Source organism: Drosophila grimshawi, unplaced genomic scaffold (assembly GCF_018153295.1).
Source record: "Drosophila grimshawi isolate 15287-2541.00 unplaced genomic scaffold, ASM1815329v1 contig_1369, whole genome shotgun sequence".
Lineage (NCBI taxonomy): Eukaryota > Metazoa > Arthropoda > Insecta > Diptera > Drosophilidae > Drosophila > Drosophila grimshawi.
Genome location: NW_025062891.1, coordinates 6,329,125 through 6,342,210, shown reverse-complemented (window position 1 = coordinate 6,342,210; position 13,086 = coordinate 6,329,125). Strand labels below are relative to the sequence as shown.

Below are 13,086 nucleotides of genomic sequence, written 5' to 3'. Positions count from 1 at the left end.
GGATGAATATGTCTTCTTTATCTTCTTCTTTTTTTCTCTTTAGCTGTATGTGATGTGTAGCTTTGGTGCAGGTGGTTGTGTGTGTGTGTGTGTGTGTGAGTTGGTGTGTGTGTATGTGTGTGTATAGCACTTGGACACAGCTGCCTTACTTACCCCTTCTTATTTGTGCGATATATGTTATTTATGCTCGTTGTTGAGATTTTGTATTTGTTTTCAATCTGCAATTGAGAAACGAGAGAAATATGATGTTTTGTCTGTTGTGTTGCACGAGTGGCGAGTAACGAGTAACGAGTAACGAGAGTGGAAATAAAAACAAAAAAAAAAATAACTAACTAACAAACTAAAATATTTCTCTTATAACTCTTTGTGTGTGTTTGTGATTTTGTTCATTTTTTTTTAGTTTTCAGCCAATCTTTCAAATCGAATACGAAAATATATTTATATATATATATATATACATATATATATATATATATTGCAAACGCCCCAAACTGTTGACTGTTGTGCCGTTTGTTTTGTGTGGGTTAAGTGTAGTTATAAATGGATAGATTGTACATATACATATGTAAGTATATATTTAAAGATTTTTATTGATTTATTTTGTAATTGCTTGGATCAGCTACTAATGTGTTTTTGGTTGGTTGATGAGGTTTACAATTGATTTAGAATGACAATGGTTACGAGACGCCATCAATTAGTTTCAACTACAATACGATCCATTTGCTTTGTTTTAATTCTTTTGTTTTAATATGAATAACGATTGATATGAAGTTGGTTTTAAATAAATGCTTTAGTTGAGAATATGCATTAATTTTCTTATAGACCTCATCTTTCAGATTTGAACATTTTGGATACATATTTTTTGCTTTTTGTTTTTATAATTCTTTTTTTTTTTTTTTTTTTTTTTTGATAAACCAATTAGACCAAAATGAACAAAATTACAGACGTTATTAGAGTTTTTTTTTTTTTTTTTTATATTTTAGACTGAGAAGTGAGTTTTTTTTTTTTTTTTTTTGATTGGGGAATATTACGTTGGATGGGGGGACACATGCTGGGTCACTCTTCTAGAGCGGCTGCCGCTTCAACCTGAGGTTCAATCCGTACTTACCGCATTTAGCAGGCCGATGGTGGTTGGGGGCACCACATGGAGCGGCGTGTAGATCTCCTCGTTCTCCTGCCGCACATATAGCATGACACGCTCCGTTGTCGGCGGCGTCATTCTGCCCCGCTTCATTGGTGGGCCAAAATCGGACATGGGCGTACTGGTTAACATATTCTGATCCAATATATGATCCTTTTTGTCACTGTGAAAGAACAACGAATTTAGCGGCATATTTCTTTGGTTTTTGCGGATACGAGGCACATCCTCTGTGGGGAAAGGATTACGATTTTTACTCACGTCTGCATGTCGGGCGGAAAATGATTGTGAAATTTGAGCGTGGGCGTGGCCACCTTCTGACCGTGCAGCAAGAACGGCGAGGCACCTTTCAGCTCCGGCGAGTCAGTCTCATGCCCATAGAAGCTCTGTCAAAAAAAAAAAGAAAGAAAGAAAACATAATGGAGGTTAAACTAGAGAAAAATCACACAAATGTAGAGTATTTTGTACTGAAATCAAGTACAGACGTTGTCAAAATCCGGCCAAGGTCGATCATCCTAGACCAGAGAACGAAAAAATCAAGTACATAAATTTTAGATGTAGAATTGATCTGAACTATGCGCAAAATTTAATTGGGATGGAAATGTTTTGGAAGTTAGAAGTATTCCTAGAAACTTGAGGCCAACAATGTGGACAAAATTCACTTAAAAGACAAACTAAGTGGAAAAATCGATAAGACATATTTTCCCTGTATGAAAATACAGGCGTGAAAATGGAAAAACGGAAACTTTCCTTTTGTGTTCCGATTTGCGTAAACGGAAAAACTTGCCGTATATAAATAAGAAATATTTATAGCAGAAAAACTCGACTATTTCAATGCAACAATTTTGTGTTTCGATTTAATTCTAATCTCGTTAAGTGATCATTTTCGTGTGACTCCCAATTGGACTGTGGGGGATTATGAATTGTTGGCTTACCTTTTCCATATCCTCGGCGGGCGAGAAGAGCACTGGGGGCTTGGCCAGATCCTGCATGCCATAGAACTCGGAACGATCTGTGACCGGATGATAGAGCTCATCCAGCTTCTTGCGTCCAGTGGCTGTCATTTTGCGCTTGGCGGCACGACGCTCCTCATCGCGCGTCTTACGCTCCGCGCCCTGCAAAAACAGACAGAGATACAAATAGAGAGAGAGAGAGAGAGAGAGAATATGAGAGAGCTGTTTAACACAAATATGGGCTTTGGAGTAGGATTTTTAATTGCGGGTTGCGCCAACAGAATCCACAGTGGTTTGCTGGCGCTTGCGCAAAACACAGTTACAGGTGTCTTTCTGTCCGTCCGTGTGTCCGCGAGTCTGTCCATTTATCTGTCCGTCCGTTTGTATGAATGTGTTTTTGTAATTGGCAATCAATCAAATGCATGGGATGCACACAATTTTTTTTTTTTTATTGCAGTAGCTTTGCAATTTTTTGCATTTATTTTTATTTAAATTAATTAAATTCTGCGAGTGTTTGAGTTGCATGTATAAACCCTGGCACAGCCTGTGGCAGACAAAACACTCAACTGTTGCCTAGCTGCCTAGCTGCCTGTCTGCCAGCCAGGCAGGCCTGTCTGCTGTTCAGTGCTGGCAGTTTGGCTATTTCAGCCTCAAAAGAGGTGGCTGAAACCAACCTAAACTCCAAAAATATTATGCTTTTCAGAAATGCGTATTTTTCAATGACAACATTGACCAAGAGAAAGACAGCACGACAGGCAGATACCCTGTACTCAAGTCTTTAGCTATCAGAAATTATAACACGTATGTAGTAAATAACTAATCGGAATAAAACTTGCTCAGCGTATCAATTTTATGCCAAGATATGTTTCTTAAGCTAAGTAATATTTCTACCTATATATAGATAATTAATATATTATTTTAATATATATAGTTAATAAATGATTTTCTTAAGTTGCGATTTTCAAGTGCTTCCCCCAGACATTCCATAAAATAAAGTGTTGCTTTTACTTCATTAATTTGAAACCAAAACAAGCTTTTATTGCTGCTCAAAATGGGCAACACTGTTGGCTGCCGTTAAGCCTAAAAGAGAAACAAGTTTGTTGCCACCAACGCTGCAAATGCAACTGACCAAGCTGTGGCAGCACCGTTAGGGTCAAAAGCAACAAAAAAAAAAAAAAAGAAAAAGAAAAACATATTTGCTGCAAAAATTATTATAAAATACTTAGGAGATGCAGCAGCATAAATATGCATACATCATAAATAATGCGGCGGCGCCCCAAACCATTGCGCGAGTTTGTTGCAAGCAGCATGTGTGTGTGTGTATTGGAGTGTGTGTGTGTGTGTGTGTTTGAAGCCTGTCCAATTTGCCCACCTGACCAGCAACAGCAGCAGCTGCCCAGCTACGCTGCTTGATGATTGCCTGTGAGTGAGTGAGCGGCTAAGACACACACACACACAGCTGTATATGTATGTGTGTGTGTGTGTGTGTGTGTGTATTGTGGCTGATGTGATTGCTGGTTTGCGTGTAAACAGATTCTGCGCTCTTGGCCAACAGCTTGTGTGTGCACTTTGCATTTGTAATCAACAATCAGCAATTGAGGCGCAGGAAGTGATATTTCCCCTCGAGCATCCCACCTCTCCCTCACTGCTGCTGCTGCTGCTGCTGCTGCTGCGCTGGTAGCCATCTTTTATGGCTCTTTTGCTTACGTTATGCAAGGATGTACACACACACACACACATATATATGTATATAGATACATCTGGCTGGCTACCTATAAACCTCTTGCTGCGCTTATCACAGCTACAAATTTAGCCTAGAGCATCAACTGTGTGTATCTGTGCGTGTGTGTGTGTGCTGATGATGTGTGTCTGTGTGTGTTTGTGCCTGCATGTAAATAACTGTATTTTATTACATACTTTTATTTTATCTTGGCAAAAATATCGCCAATGTTGCTCAGACAGCGGCTCGAATCGCCGCCAATGCGGTCAATGTTCGCCGCCTTCTGCTTCATCTTAATCATCATCATCATCATCATCAGCATCATCATCATCATCATCAGCATCATTTGCTTCTTCTTGTGATTCGACTAACTTATTAAATGCTAATGGCTAGGGAGTTGGATGTGTGGGGCAGGGGTGGGGAGGGTATATGTTTTGGGTCAGCTGCGCTGTATATTTTGGTTAGCTGCGATAGTCACACAACAAACAATGCGATTACAAAGCGCAATTATCGATATACTTTGCTGTGGCACAGATCTTGCAGGAAAATATACATCAACTTTCTCTCGGCTAATGCAAAATGTGAAGCGATAAAAGTCTAGTAACTCAAATCAGTTTGATTTCGAAACTAAATATTAATATTTCAAATCGAATTTATCAATATTTTTGAAACTTTCGTCACTAGCACTGAGCCTTGCTAGCTACATTCAGGGAAAATCTGTTTTCGACTTTGGAAACTGCTTTTTCAACGCACGCAGTTAAAGTTTAACGCTGTCTTTTTGTTTGTTTGTTGTTTTGCACATTACAAGCCAAATTGCCTTTAAGCAATAAAAACAAATACTATTATTATGCTTGGTGTCCATAAAATAATGATAATAAAGTTGCCTTTAAAATACAACAAAGTCTTTTCAAATGTATATAAGCGTAATTTGTTAATAGATCTGTCCGACTTTAATGTCTTCCTATATATATATGTATATATATAGATATATACATGTGTGTTATGATCGTGCCGAAGATATAAAATCTGACGCTCAAGATTGTAATCTTCTGTCATAAATTTATGTTTCATAATGTGGCGGTGTATTTTGAACATACTTTTTAAAGACCGAATTTTGCAATGCGTGGCTTGCTTTGGCGTGATTGCAATTGCAAGAAAGGCAGAGGTGCCAGGAGGCGGCAATTGCAACCGTGTTGCACATGCAGTGAAATCAGACTCCCCAAAGACAACAAAGTAAAGACCAAGAGAAATGCCTACATATTTGTGTATATACATATATGTATGTGTGTATGTATGTACATACATACATATGTATGTATGTATGTAGTATATAGCCATATGAAATAAGCTGCTTCGCGATATTTAATTGATACATTTACCGATAAACACACGCCTCGAAATGCTGAGGGACTCGCTCAAGCAACACAGAAATAAGGGCCCCACTAATATGGAGTATGGAGTGCATACACTCAAAGAAAAAGATGTGACCTATAATTTAGATTGACTGCAAATTGCGATAGGCCTAAGCCAGAAATAGTTGATGATTTGTCGATCAACTTCTAAATTTGCAGAATACGTTTCGCAAAAGTTACTCGACAATAATCAACAATTTGCTATTTGGTGCTATTATTTATTTATTATTTTTGTTTTTATTTTTATTTGATATTTTTGTCTGAGTGTAGGGAGCAGATATCATGCAGTTGGTACAATAAAAGGTAGCCAGGCAGGCATGTGCAACGTTGCAGGCCACAGCAGAAGTGTAATGATATGAGAAAATTAAATTGGAAATCCACGAAATGATTTATTAATAAAGCACATCAAGCGACCAACGAATAAAAAAGTGAAGGGTTCCTTCGTTCGTTTCGCATACAACACAAGAGAGAGAGCGAGATAGAGAGAGAGAGAGAGAGAGCGAGAGAGAGAAGGGGGGGGAAGAGGGAGAAAGACAGAGCGAGAGAGACCAAGGCGAAAACGTTAACTAAAAACAAGGGCACCAGGCAGTGCGAAAGGATGGATGATGCCACGGGAATCAGTGCCACAGATGCGAAGAGTCACAGAGAGGGGCTGAGCAGGGGAGGGGGGGAGGGGAGAGGGTCAAGCGTTGTCCATTTACTTTTGTACGCGTTACGCTTTCCACCTGAGCGAGGTAGCGAGCAGCTTGTGGCTTGATGAAGGGACAACCCATATGAGAAACATCATGCAACAACAGCCAGTTGCCCCCAATTCGATAAAAGCCAGCAACAGCGACAAGTGGCAACAACAACAACAACAACAACACGAGCTGCCTCGAGTCACGTCTTGCAGCTTTTAGTTAGCTTTTGCTTCATTCAACCTGTTGCTGTTGTTGCACGTGGCAGCACGGTGTATGCCCCTGTGCCTGTGTCTGTGTGTGCGTAATTATGTGGCTAGTTACTGCTTGCAGCATTGCAGCATTGTAGCGAAATCAAATCACTTACCTTATCGCAGAAGACCTTTATCTGACAGTAGCCGCGATGAAAGACTGTCGCATCCCGCGGATCCTCAAACGTATCGATTTGTACGTGCAACGGCAGACCCTGCAACACAACAATCAAAGACAAAAAATGTATAATGCCATAATACTAATAATAATAACAATAATAATATTAATAATAGCAATAGATAAATGAGTGCTAGAGCTAAGTAATCAATTGCTTGCATTTTAGTTCAGTTTAGTCAGGCTCCACTGTAGCTGTCACATTCTGCTCGCTTTTTAATGAAAGGCAAGAAACTGTGAAGCTGCTGGCCGAGTTCGTATGTTTCTGTCAATGAAATATCAACTTAATGGTACGCATTACAACACACGAAGGATGCAACAGCAACAGCAACAGCAACAACAACTTGCAACAACAACAGCAACTACCTACGTATGTGTTTAAAGGCACCTGAAGCAGAAGAAGAGCTGCAGCAATCGCCTGCTTGGCTGCCTGCCCCTTTTTTTATGATGTTGGCCTTGCAGCGCCTGCCGGGTATTATGACTATGTGATTAACTGTGTAACACGGGTATTGCATTGTACGGGAGCAAATGGATACGCCTGCAGGGCTCATCAACTTGTAGACAGTTGCTGTTGTTGCTGTTGTTGTTGCTGTTGTTGTTGTTGTGGTGCATGCACAGGTGTTTATTATGGAGCGTTGCAAGAGGCGTTCGCTCGCTGTGTGTGTGTTCCCCAACTAACTAACTAACTAACTAATAGGACCTTTCCCTCAAGTGATCTTTATTTCAGATAATATCAGAGGATTGTTATCTCCTATGTTTAGTAAATAGAATGCAAGAATTCTGATATCAGAAAATGATATAGCAGCTGTTGTGTTGATTTATTCGTGAATCTTAATTTTATTAAGCAATCTGGCAATACTAAGATTTTTCATGGATTGTTTGAATGACAACGAGAATTAAACAGAGAATAAGTTGTTGGCATTTGACTCTTTTATTTTGTATTTTTAATCGGCAAATTTCAAACACAAAAAATTCTTTCGGTTTCTGTCCTCTTTCATAAATTCTATTTAAATCTCTTTCGTTTAATGATATGCATATAGATATAAATCAAAGACTTAAATAATTATTTTGTTGCCAACTATAACAACTACAGAGATAACTTTTCATTTCTGTTTTAACAGCTCAGCATTTGATTTGCACAATTTATGGTCGGTTTTTTAGCATGTAATCCAAACTCATGAACTCACGAATAGGTGTTACTTGATATATGTCACTTGATACATATCTTGACTCTTTTTTTTATCGATTTATTAGTCAACATTTAGGTAACAGTATCCAGTAACACACTTATTATATGATGAAGTTTTATTTTAACACATCAAAAGTTGATTAAAATATTCCCGGGAAATGTGTGCAAAACTTATGTAATTTATAACTTTAATTTGAATTTAATTAAATAAATTTGTAGATTTTGAAACCTATTTTAGAAACTGTTGACAGTGCAATAAAATACAAATGTGGGCGTGTTCAGAAAAGGTAACTGGCAATTTGTAATTAGCTGTGATATATTTTTGTTGTGTTAGAATCGAAGTGTGTCTGTCTGATCCATATCGCCTGTCAAGTGTTAAAAAGTTAACATGTGTGTGGATTTTCTATTTCTTTAATTTATTTCGCAGTTGTAGCGATTGTGTCGAGTTTACCAAGAGCACAACTTGAACTAATAACTATACAAGTATTAAATAAGACTCACCTTAACACCCTTTTGACTGCTGAAATCCGTGCTGAGGCACTGAACTGCAATGTTGATCTGTGTGGAGAAATGTCGAGCAATTAAGTCAATTTAAGCAATTAATAAATATTAAATAAAAACTTTTAAAAAAGAAATTAAATCGACAGACAGACAGTTAAGCAAACAAACAAACAAACAAACAAAAAGTGCAAATTGAGAAAATCCACTGCGTCTGGGGGCTGCGACAGTGTCTCTGTTATTAGAAGCAATTGTTTTCTCTCTATTAAGTCGATGTCCTCCTTATGCCCACGACAGTTTAAAACATTCCAACACACACACACAGACACACACACATAACTATACGCACACGCACAACAACAACAAAAGGCGGGGATACTACAGTTGGTTATGGCAATGGCAATGCCAATGGAGTTGGAGTTGGAGATGGAGATGGAGTTGGCGATGGAGACAATAACGAGGCAATACACAGAGGACCAAACGAACTGTGGCAACATATCTCTTGCACAAAGCGCGGGGCGTGCGGGCTGCATGCTGCATGCTGCGGCAAGTTGACTTTTGCAACGCATCCAATTCATTTTTTTTTCGACTTCGATTCAGTTGCTCAGCGACAGACTTCAAGTCGCACTGCGCGCTTGTACGAGTGTGTGTGTGTGTATGTGTGTGTGTGTGTGTGCTTAAAGGCATTTTAAGCATGTCCAAGCCAGATGCGACGAGCCAAAGACAAACAGTCGGACACAACAACAACAACAACAGCAGCAACAGCAGCAGCAGCAACAGCAAAAGCAACAGCAACAAAAAAAAAAAAGAAGAAAAAAAAGAGTAGAAAATCCATCAACGCAAAAATACCAAAGGAAACAATCTTAATGGTAAAAGTGCAACGCGGTCGACGCAGCGCTGTCGCTGTCGCTGCCAGCATCGCAGTCAGCGTCGTCGTTGACGTTGTCGATGTGGACGACGTGGAGCAGTATTTAATGTGAATAATTAGCGGGCGCGTACCATATAAGAGGAGACACACAGCCAAACAGACAGACAGACGGACAGACGGACGGACGGACGGACGGACAGATGCTGCGGGCAGCAACAGCAGCAGGCGGGGTGTGGGGTGCGCGGGGGGCTTTTGGCTTGCACAAGATGCAGCACCTGCGTGTCGGTGCGTACGAAAGTTTTTTTTTTACCGCCGCTGCTGCTGCTGTTGCTGCTGCGGCTGGGAAAGGCAAGAGATACGCGCACACACAGACACAGACACAGATACAGATGCACAGCGACAGATACAGATGCGCAGATACGCAGGAGGAGGGGGTATGCGGTGCTGCTGCTGCTGCCTAACGGCATAAAACGAAATCGACATTATGCGGCCTTTTGGTTGGCAACATTGGCAGCGCAGCGGACTCTCTCTCAATGTCTGGCCGAGGTTTTGGATTAACATCTCAGCGCGTAAACAATTTGTAAATAAAAAGCGCGATATCGAAATGCAGCCAAAATGCACTTATGGCCATAAGCCAGCCAGCCAGCCAGCCAGCTAGCCAACTAGCCAGCTAACCAGACAGCTAGCCAGCTAGCCAGCCAGCCAGTTAGCCAATTTGACACAAGTCACTGAACTTGACAGCAAGTGGAAAATCAGTGCGTTTTTTCTCAACAAATAAAGTGGCTTTAAAATATATATATCGATGTACATAGATATGATTTGTAAATGGATGAAGAGACGAGTCCAGTAATTTAACCATGCCTCAAACTTGCACTATTTGTATTAGCCAGGAAAATAAAAAGAAGGCTAACAAAATACAAATCACAATTGTATCTTTGTATTAATCGGATCAATTAGCATTTTAAATGACACGAGTAAAGTGTATTTGATACTAACGATAGCTGGGATAAGGTGTATGTGTGATTTGAATTATTATTGATTGATATTCTCTATATTTTGCATACCAATCTGTAGCTAATTAAATTCTTTAAGTTAAGTAAAGTATGAATTGCTTATGCATAATTCAAATTGTTTTTCTACTCTTCCAATACGAATACTGAATACTTCTCAAATTATTTATAACAGAATTGGAACTAATTAATAATGTTAATAAGTTAAGCACTAAAGCAACCAGAAGAACATAAAGTATTTGGGCGTTTGGTTTGAGTAAATACTACTCAAAAATTGCATAAGCAAGTATTTAAACATGCTTTCTGACTACTTTTCAGAATTAGCACAGAAATATTTATTATTACTATTAAAGTGTGTGCTCAAGGCCCCTAGTTGAGAAAGACATAGTCTACTTATTTTCGGACAATCTTTCAATCTTTTCTAAACTTCACTCTGCATCTGTCACAAAGTTGCAGCTGATTGCGCAATCTGTGTCCGGCTGGGGAGTTTGTTGCTATCCGAAGTCGGTTTTAACTTAACTTTATTCAGACAGTATTTTATTTACTATTATTATTTTTTTGCTATGTGTGGCTCCACTCACACTCTCAAGCTGCATTTTAAGACGAATAACATACTTGACAAAGATCGGTCCGATTATGCAGAAATAACTCAAGCAGCTTAGCACAAAGTCTGGAACTTTTTACGTCATATCTATAGGTCAAGAGGTTATCGTTTGCTCGATTCACAGCAGGTGTAGACAATTTTATTTTTATTTATTTATTTGTATTTTTTTTTGGTAGGTGGAGCTTTTTGCTGGCTGGTTATAATTCTAAGCATTTAACATTTAACATTTCGATACACAAAGTTGCGTTCAGTGAATATTGGTTTGTTGAATGGGGCGTATACGTAATGTGGCGGCACATGGCGCTTGATTCGCTCAATAGAATTGCAAATATTTGAGGCGATTGAAATTGTTGATAATTGCTAAATTAAACGCGCTGGGAGCTCAGGCTTGAAGCCAATATGCAATTGCAATAAAACTAACATAGACACACACAAAAAACACACACACACACACACACACACACACACACTCATCGAGGGAGACTGAATATTGCCGAGGCAGGTGATTAAAACTAAGTGTCATAAATAAATAAATGCATAAATTATACTTTTGAATAAAGCAATAACAACAACAACAGCAACAGCAGCAACAGCAGCAAGAGCAAAACGACAAAAGCGAGACGGCAATAGCCATGTGTGCGAAAGAGCTGGCAATAGCGACGATTGTGCGACGCGGTTTGAATAATTTGCGTTGTGCATTGCAATTGAAAATAAATCACAATTTAATTCTTACACACAGATACAAACACACATATTCAGATACACAGACACACACACACACACACACACACATAAGCAAACAATGAGTGTCATTTATTTGCCGTCTCGTTCATAAAATGCTTCTTTTTGTTTTGCTGTTGTGTGTTTTTTTTTCTTTTCTTTTTTTTAATTGAGGCGGCGCTCGCAGCAAACAAAATGGGGACTGAAACAGTTGGCACAACTGTGCAAAAGGGGTGGTGTCGTTGATGGAGGGGTGGGGGGGGGAGAGAGGGGTGTTGGATAGAACTTTGCTTAGCACTTACCTTGGCAGAGCTCTCGAGCGGATTCCAGTAGACGGCGATGGCATTGTGCGACACTTCCTCAATGCAACCAACGAGACCAACCGAGTTCTTTGTATCTGCAACAAATAAGGTAAAAGCACACGATAAGCAAACAGTAAACAGAGAGGGGGGAGAATAACTATGTCTGTGTGGAGGGTGGAAGGGGGAATGGGGGGGTAGGGAAGTTAAAGTATCGTTTGTATTAACAATTAAGGAAAATTTTCTGTGACAAGTGCCTAATGAGTTATGTTTGATGGGGCAGGCGCGCAACAGGATGCTGCAACAGCATCAGCAGCAGCAGCAACGACGACTGGTAACAAGGTAGCCGGAGAGCAATCGGAGAGTCGAGAGCTAGCCAAGATTATCTGCAATCAAACAAACCCGAATGCATTGCGCGTTTATCAATGTCATAACTGCCTTGTCGCTGCATGCCCCCCGGTCGCTTGCCCCCGCCTTGCTTGCCCCGTTCGTCAGCGTAGTCGTTCAATAAAAACCAACAATTTACGGTCTAGAAATCCTATACAACAGAATGCCCCCCACCCCTATTGCTCTCCACATGCTGTTCTGCTGTTCTGCGGTTCTGCTGCTCGTTTGGGAGCGTTTGAGTTTACGCACCTGCATCCAAGATTCTTTGCTTCACGGAATGCTGACGACTGTGCCAGAATTGCCAGGCCTTTATCTCATCTTCGGGACTCTTCTCCTCGCGAAACATCAACATGATCACACTCTGCAAAGAAAACCAAAAAAAAAAAAAACACAAGATAAAAAACAGAAATTAATAAAGTTGCATATACATTTTGGTTTTTTTTTATGCTAAATACCCTGTTAAAATTGGATATGTGGAGCGCTTGTTTTAATTTGTTATGCTAATTCGTTGTCATTCTCCGTTTTCATGAAATACAAAATTAAAATGAATATTAAGACAATGGAATTTCTTATTAATTATATGCCACTTGATTAGGATTCAATATATGTTATGTGTTTTGCTATAATAAAACAGAAATTAACAAATTAGCATAACTAAATTTTTATGTTTTTTCCATGCTATATATCCTGTTCAAATTTGACATGACAATTTGGCACGTGATTTAATTTCATTTGCGATTGTCATTCTACTCTATGTGATATATTATTAATTATATTTTCGTTGATCATAAATGGATGAATACATATTTTATTAGGCTTTTGTTTTAACAAATATCATTGATTATATTGCACTGATTATTAAAGAATTTGTTGAAACTGAAACATATATTTAATTGTAAGCTTAAAACTTGTGAACACTGTTTTTGATCAAGCTTTATTTTGTTTTAAATAGGGATAAAGACTAATCTATGTTTACTCTTATTGTGCGACATCTGTGAACTCTATTTAATTCGAGCCCAGAAATTTGTTGAATAAAGTTACGGGGTATGTGTCAGTCGAGTTGTTTTGTTTGTTGTTAACATCCCGCTTGACATATACGAGTTGTGACACATGTTTTGGCTGCCTATGTCGAGTTATTGCTCGCACCCTACAAAGTCAAAAGGATTAGAAGCGGGACACACAAAA

At 39.2% G+C, this 13,086-nt stretch overlaps 1 protein-coding gene across 6 annotated transcripts in view; it reads right to left on the bottom strand.

The window, feature by feature from the left end:
* The window catches only part of LOC6559540 (protein grainyhead), a 40,801-nt gene that overhangs the window by 463 nt on the left and 27,252 nt on the right, over positions 1 to 13,086 (bottom strand). For 3 of the 6 annotated variants that reach the window (XM_001987607.3, XM_032734799.2, XM_032734800.2), the window contains 8 exons: positions 12,151 to 12,262; positions 11,518 to 11,612; positions 8,017 to 8,073; positions 6,268 to 6,366; positions 2,074 to 2,253; positions 1,400 to 1,524; positions 1,109 to 1,304; positions 154 to 218 (listed from right to left, as the gene is read on the bottom strand). In XM_001987607.3, the coding sequence (XP_001987643.1) occupies positions 154 to 218; positions 1,109 to 1,304; positions 1,400 to 1,524; positions 2,074 to 2,253; positions 6,268 to 6,366; positions 8,017 to 8,073; positions 11,518 to 11,612; positions 12,151 to 12,262 (929 nt within the window). Of the gene's footprint in view, positions 1 to 153; positions 219 to 1,108; positions 1,305 to 1,399; positions 1,525 to 1,623; positions 1,654 to 2,073; positions 2,254 to 6,267; positions 6,367 to 8,016; positions 8,074 to 11,517; positions 11,613 to 12,150; positions 12,263 to 13,086 lie in introns of all 6 variants that reach the window. The other 3 variants (XM_032734796.2, XM_032734797.2, XM_032734801.2) reach the window with 2 other exon arrangements.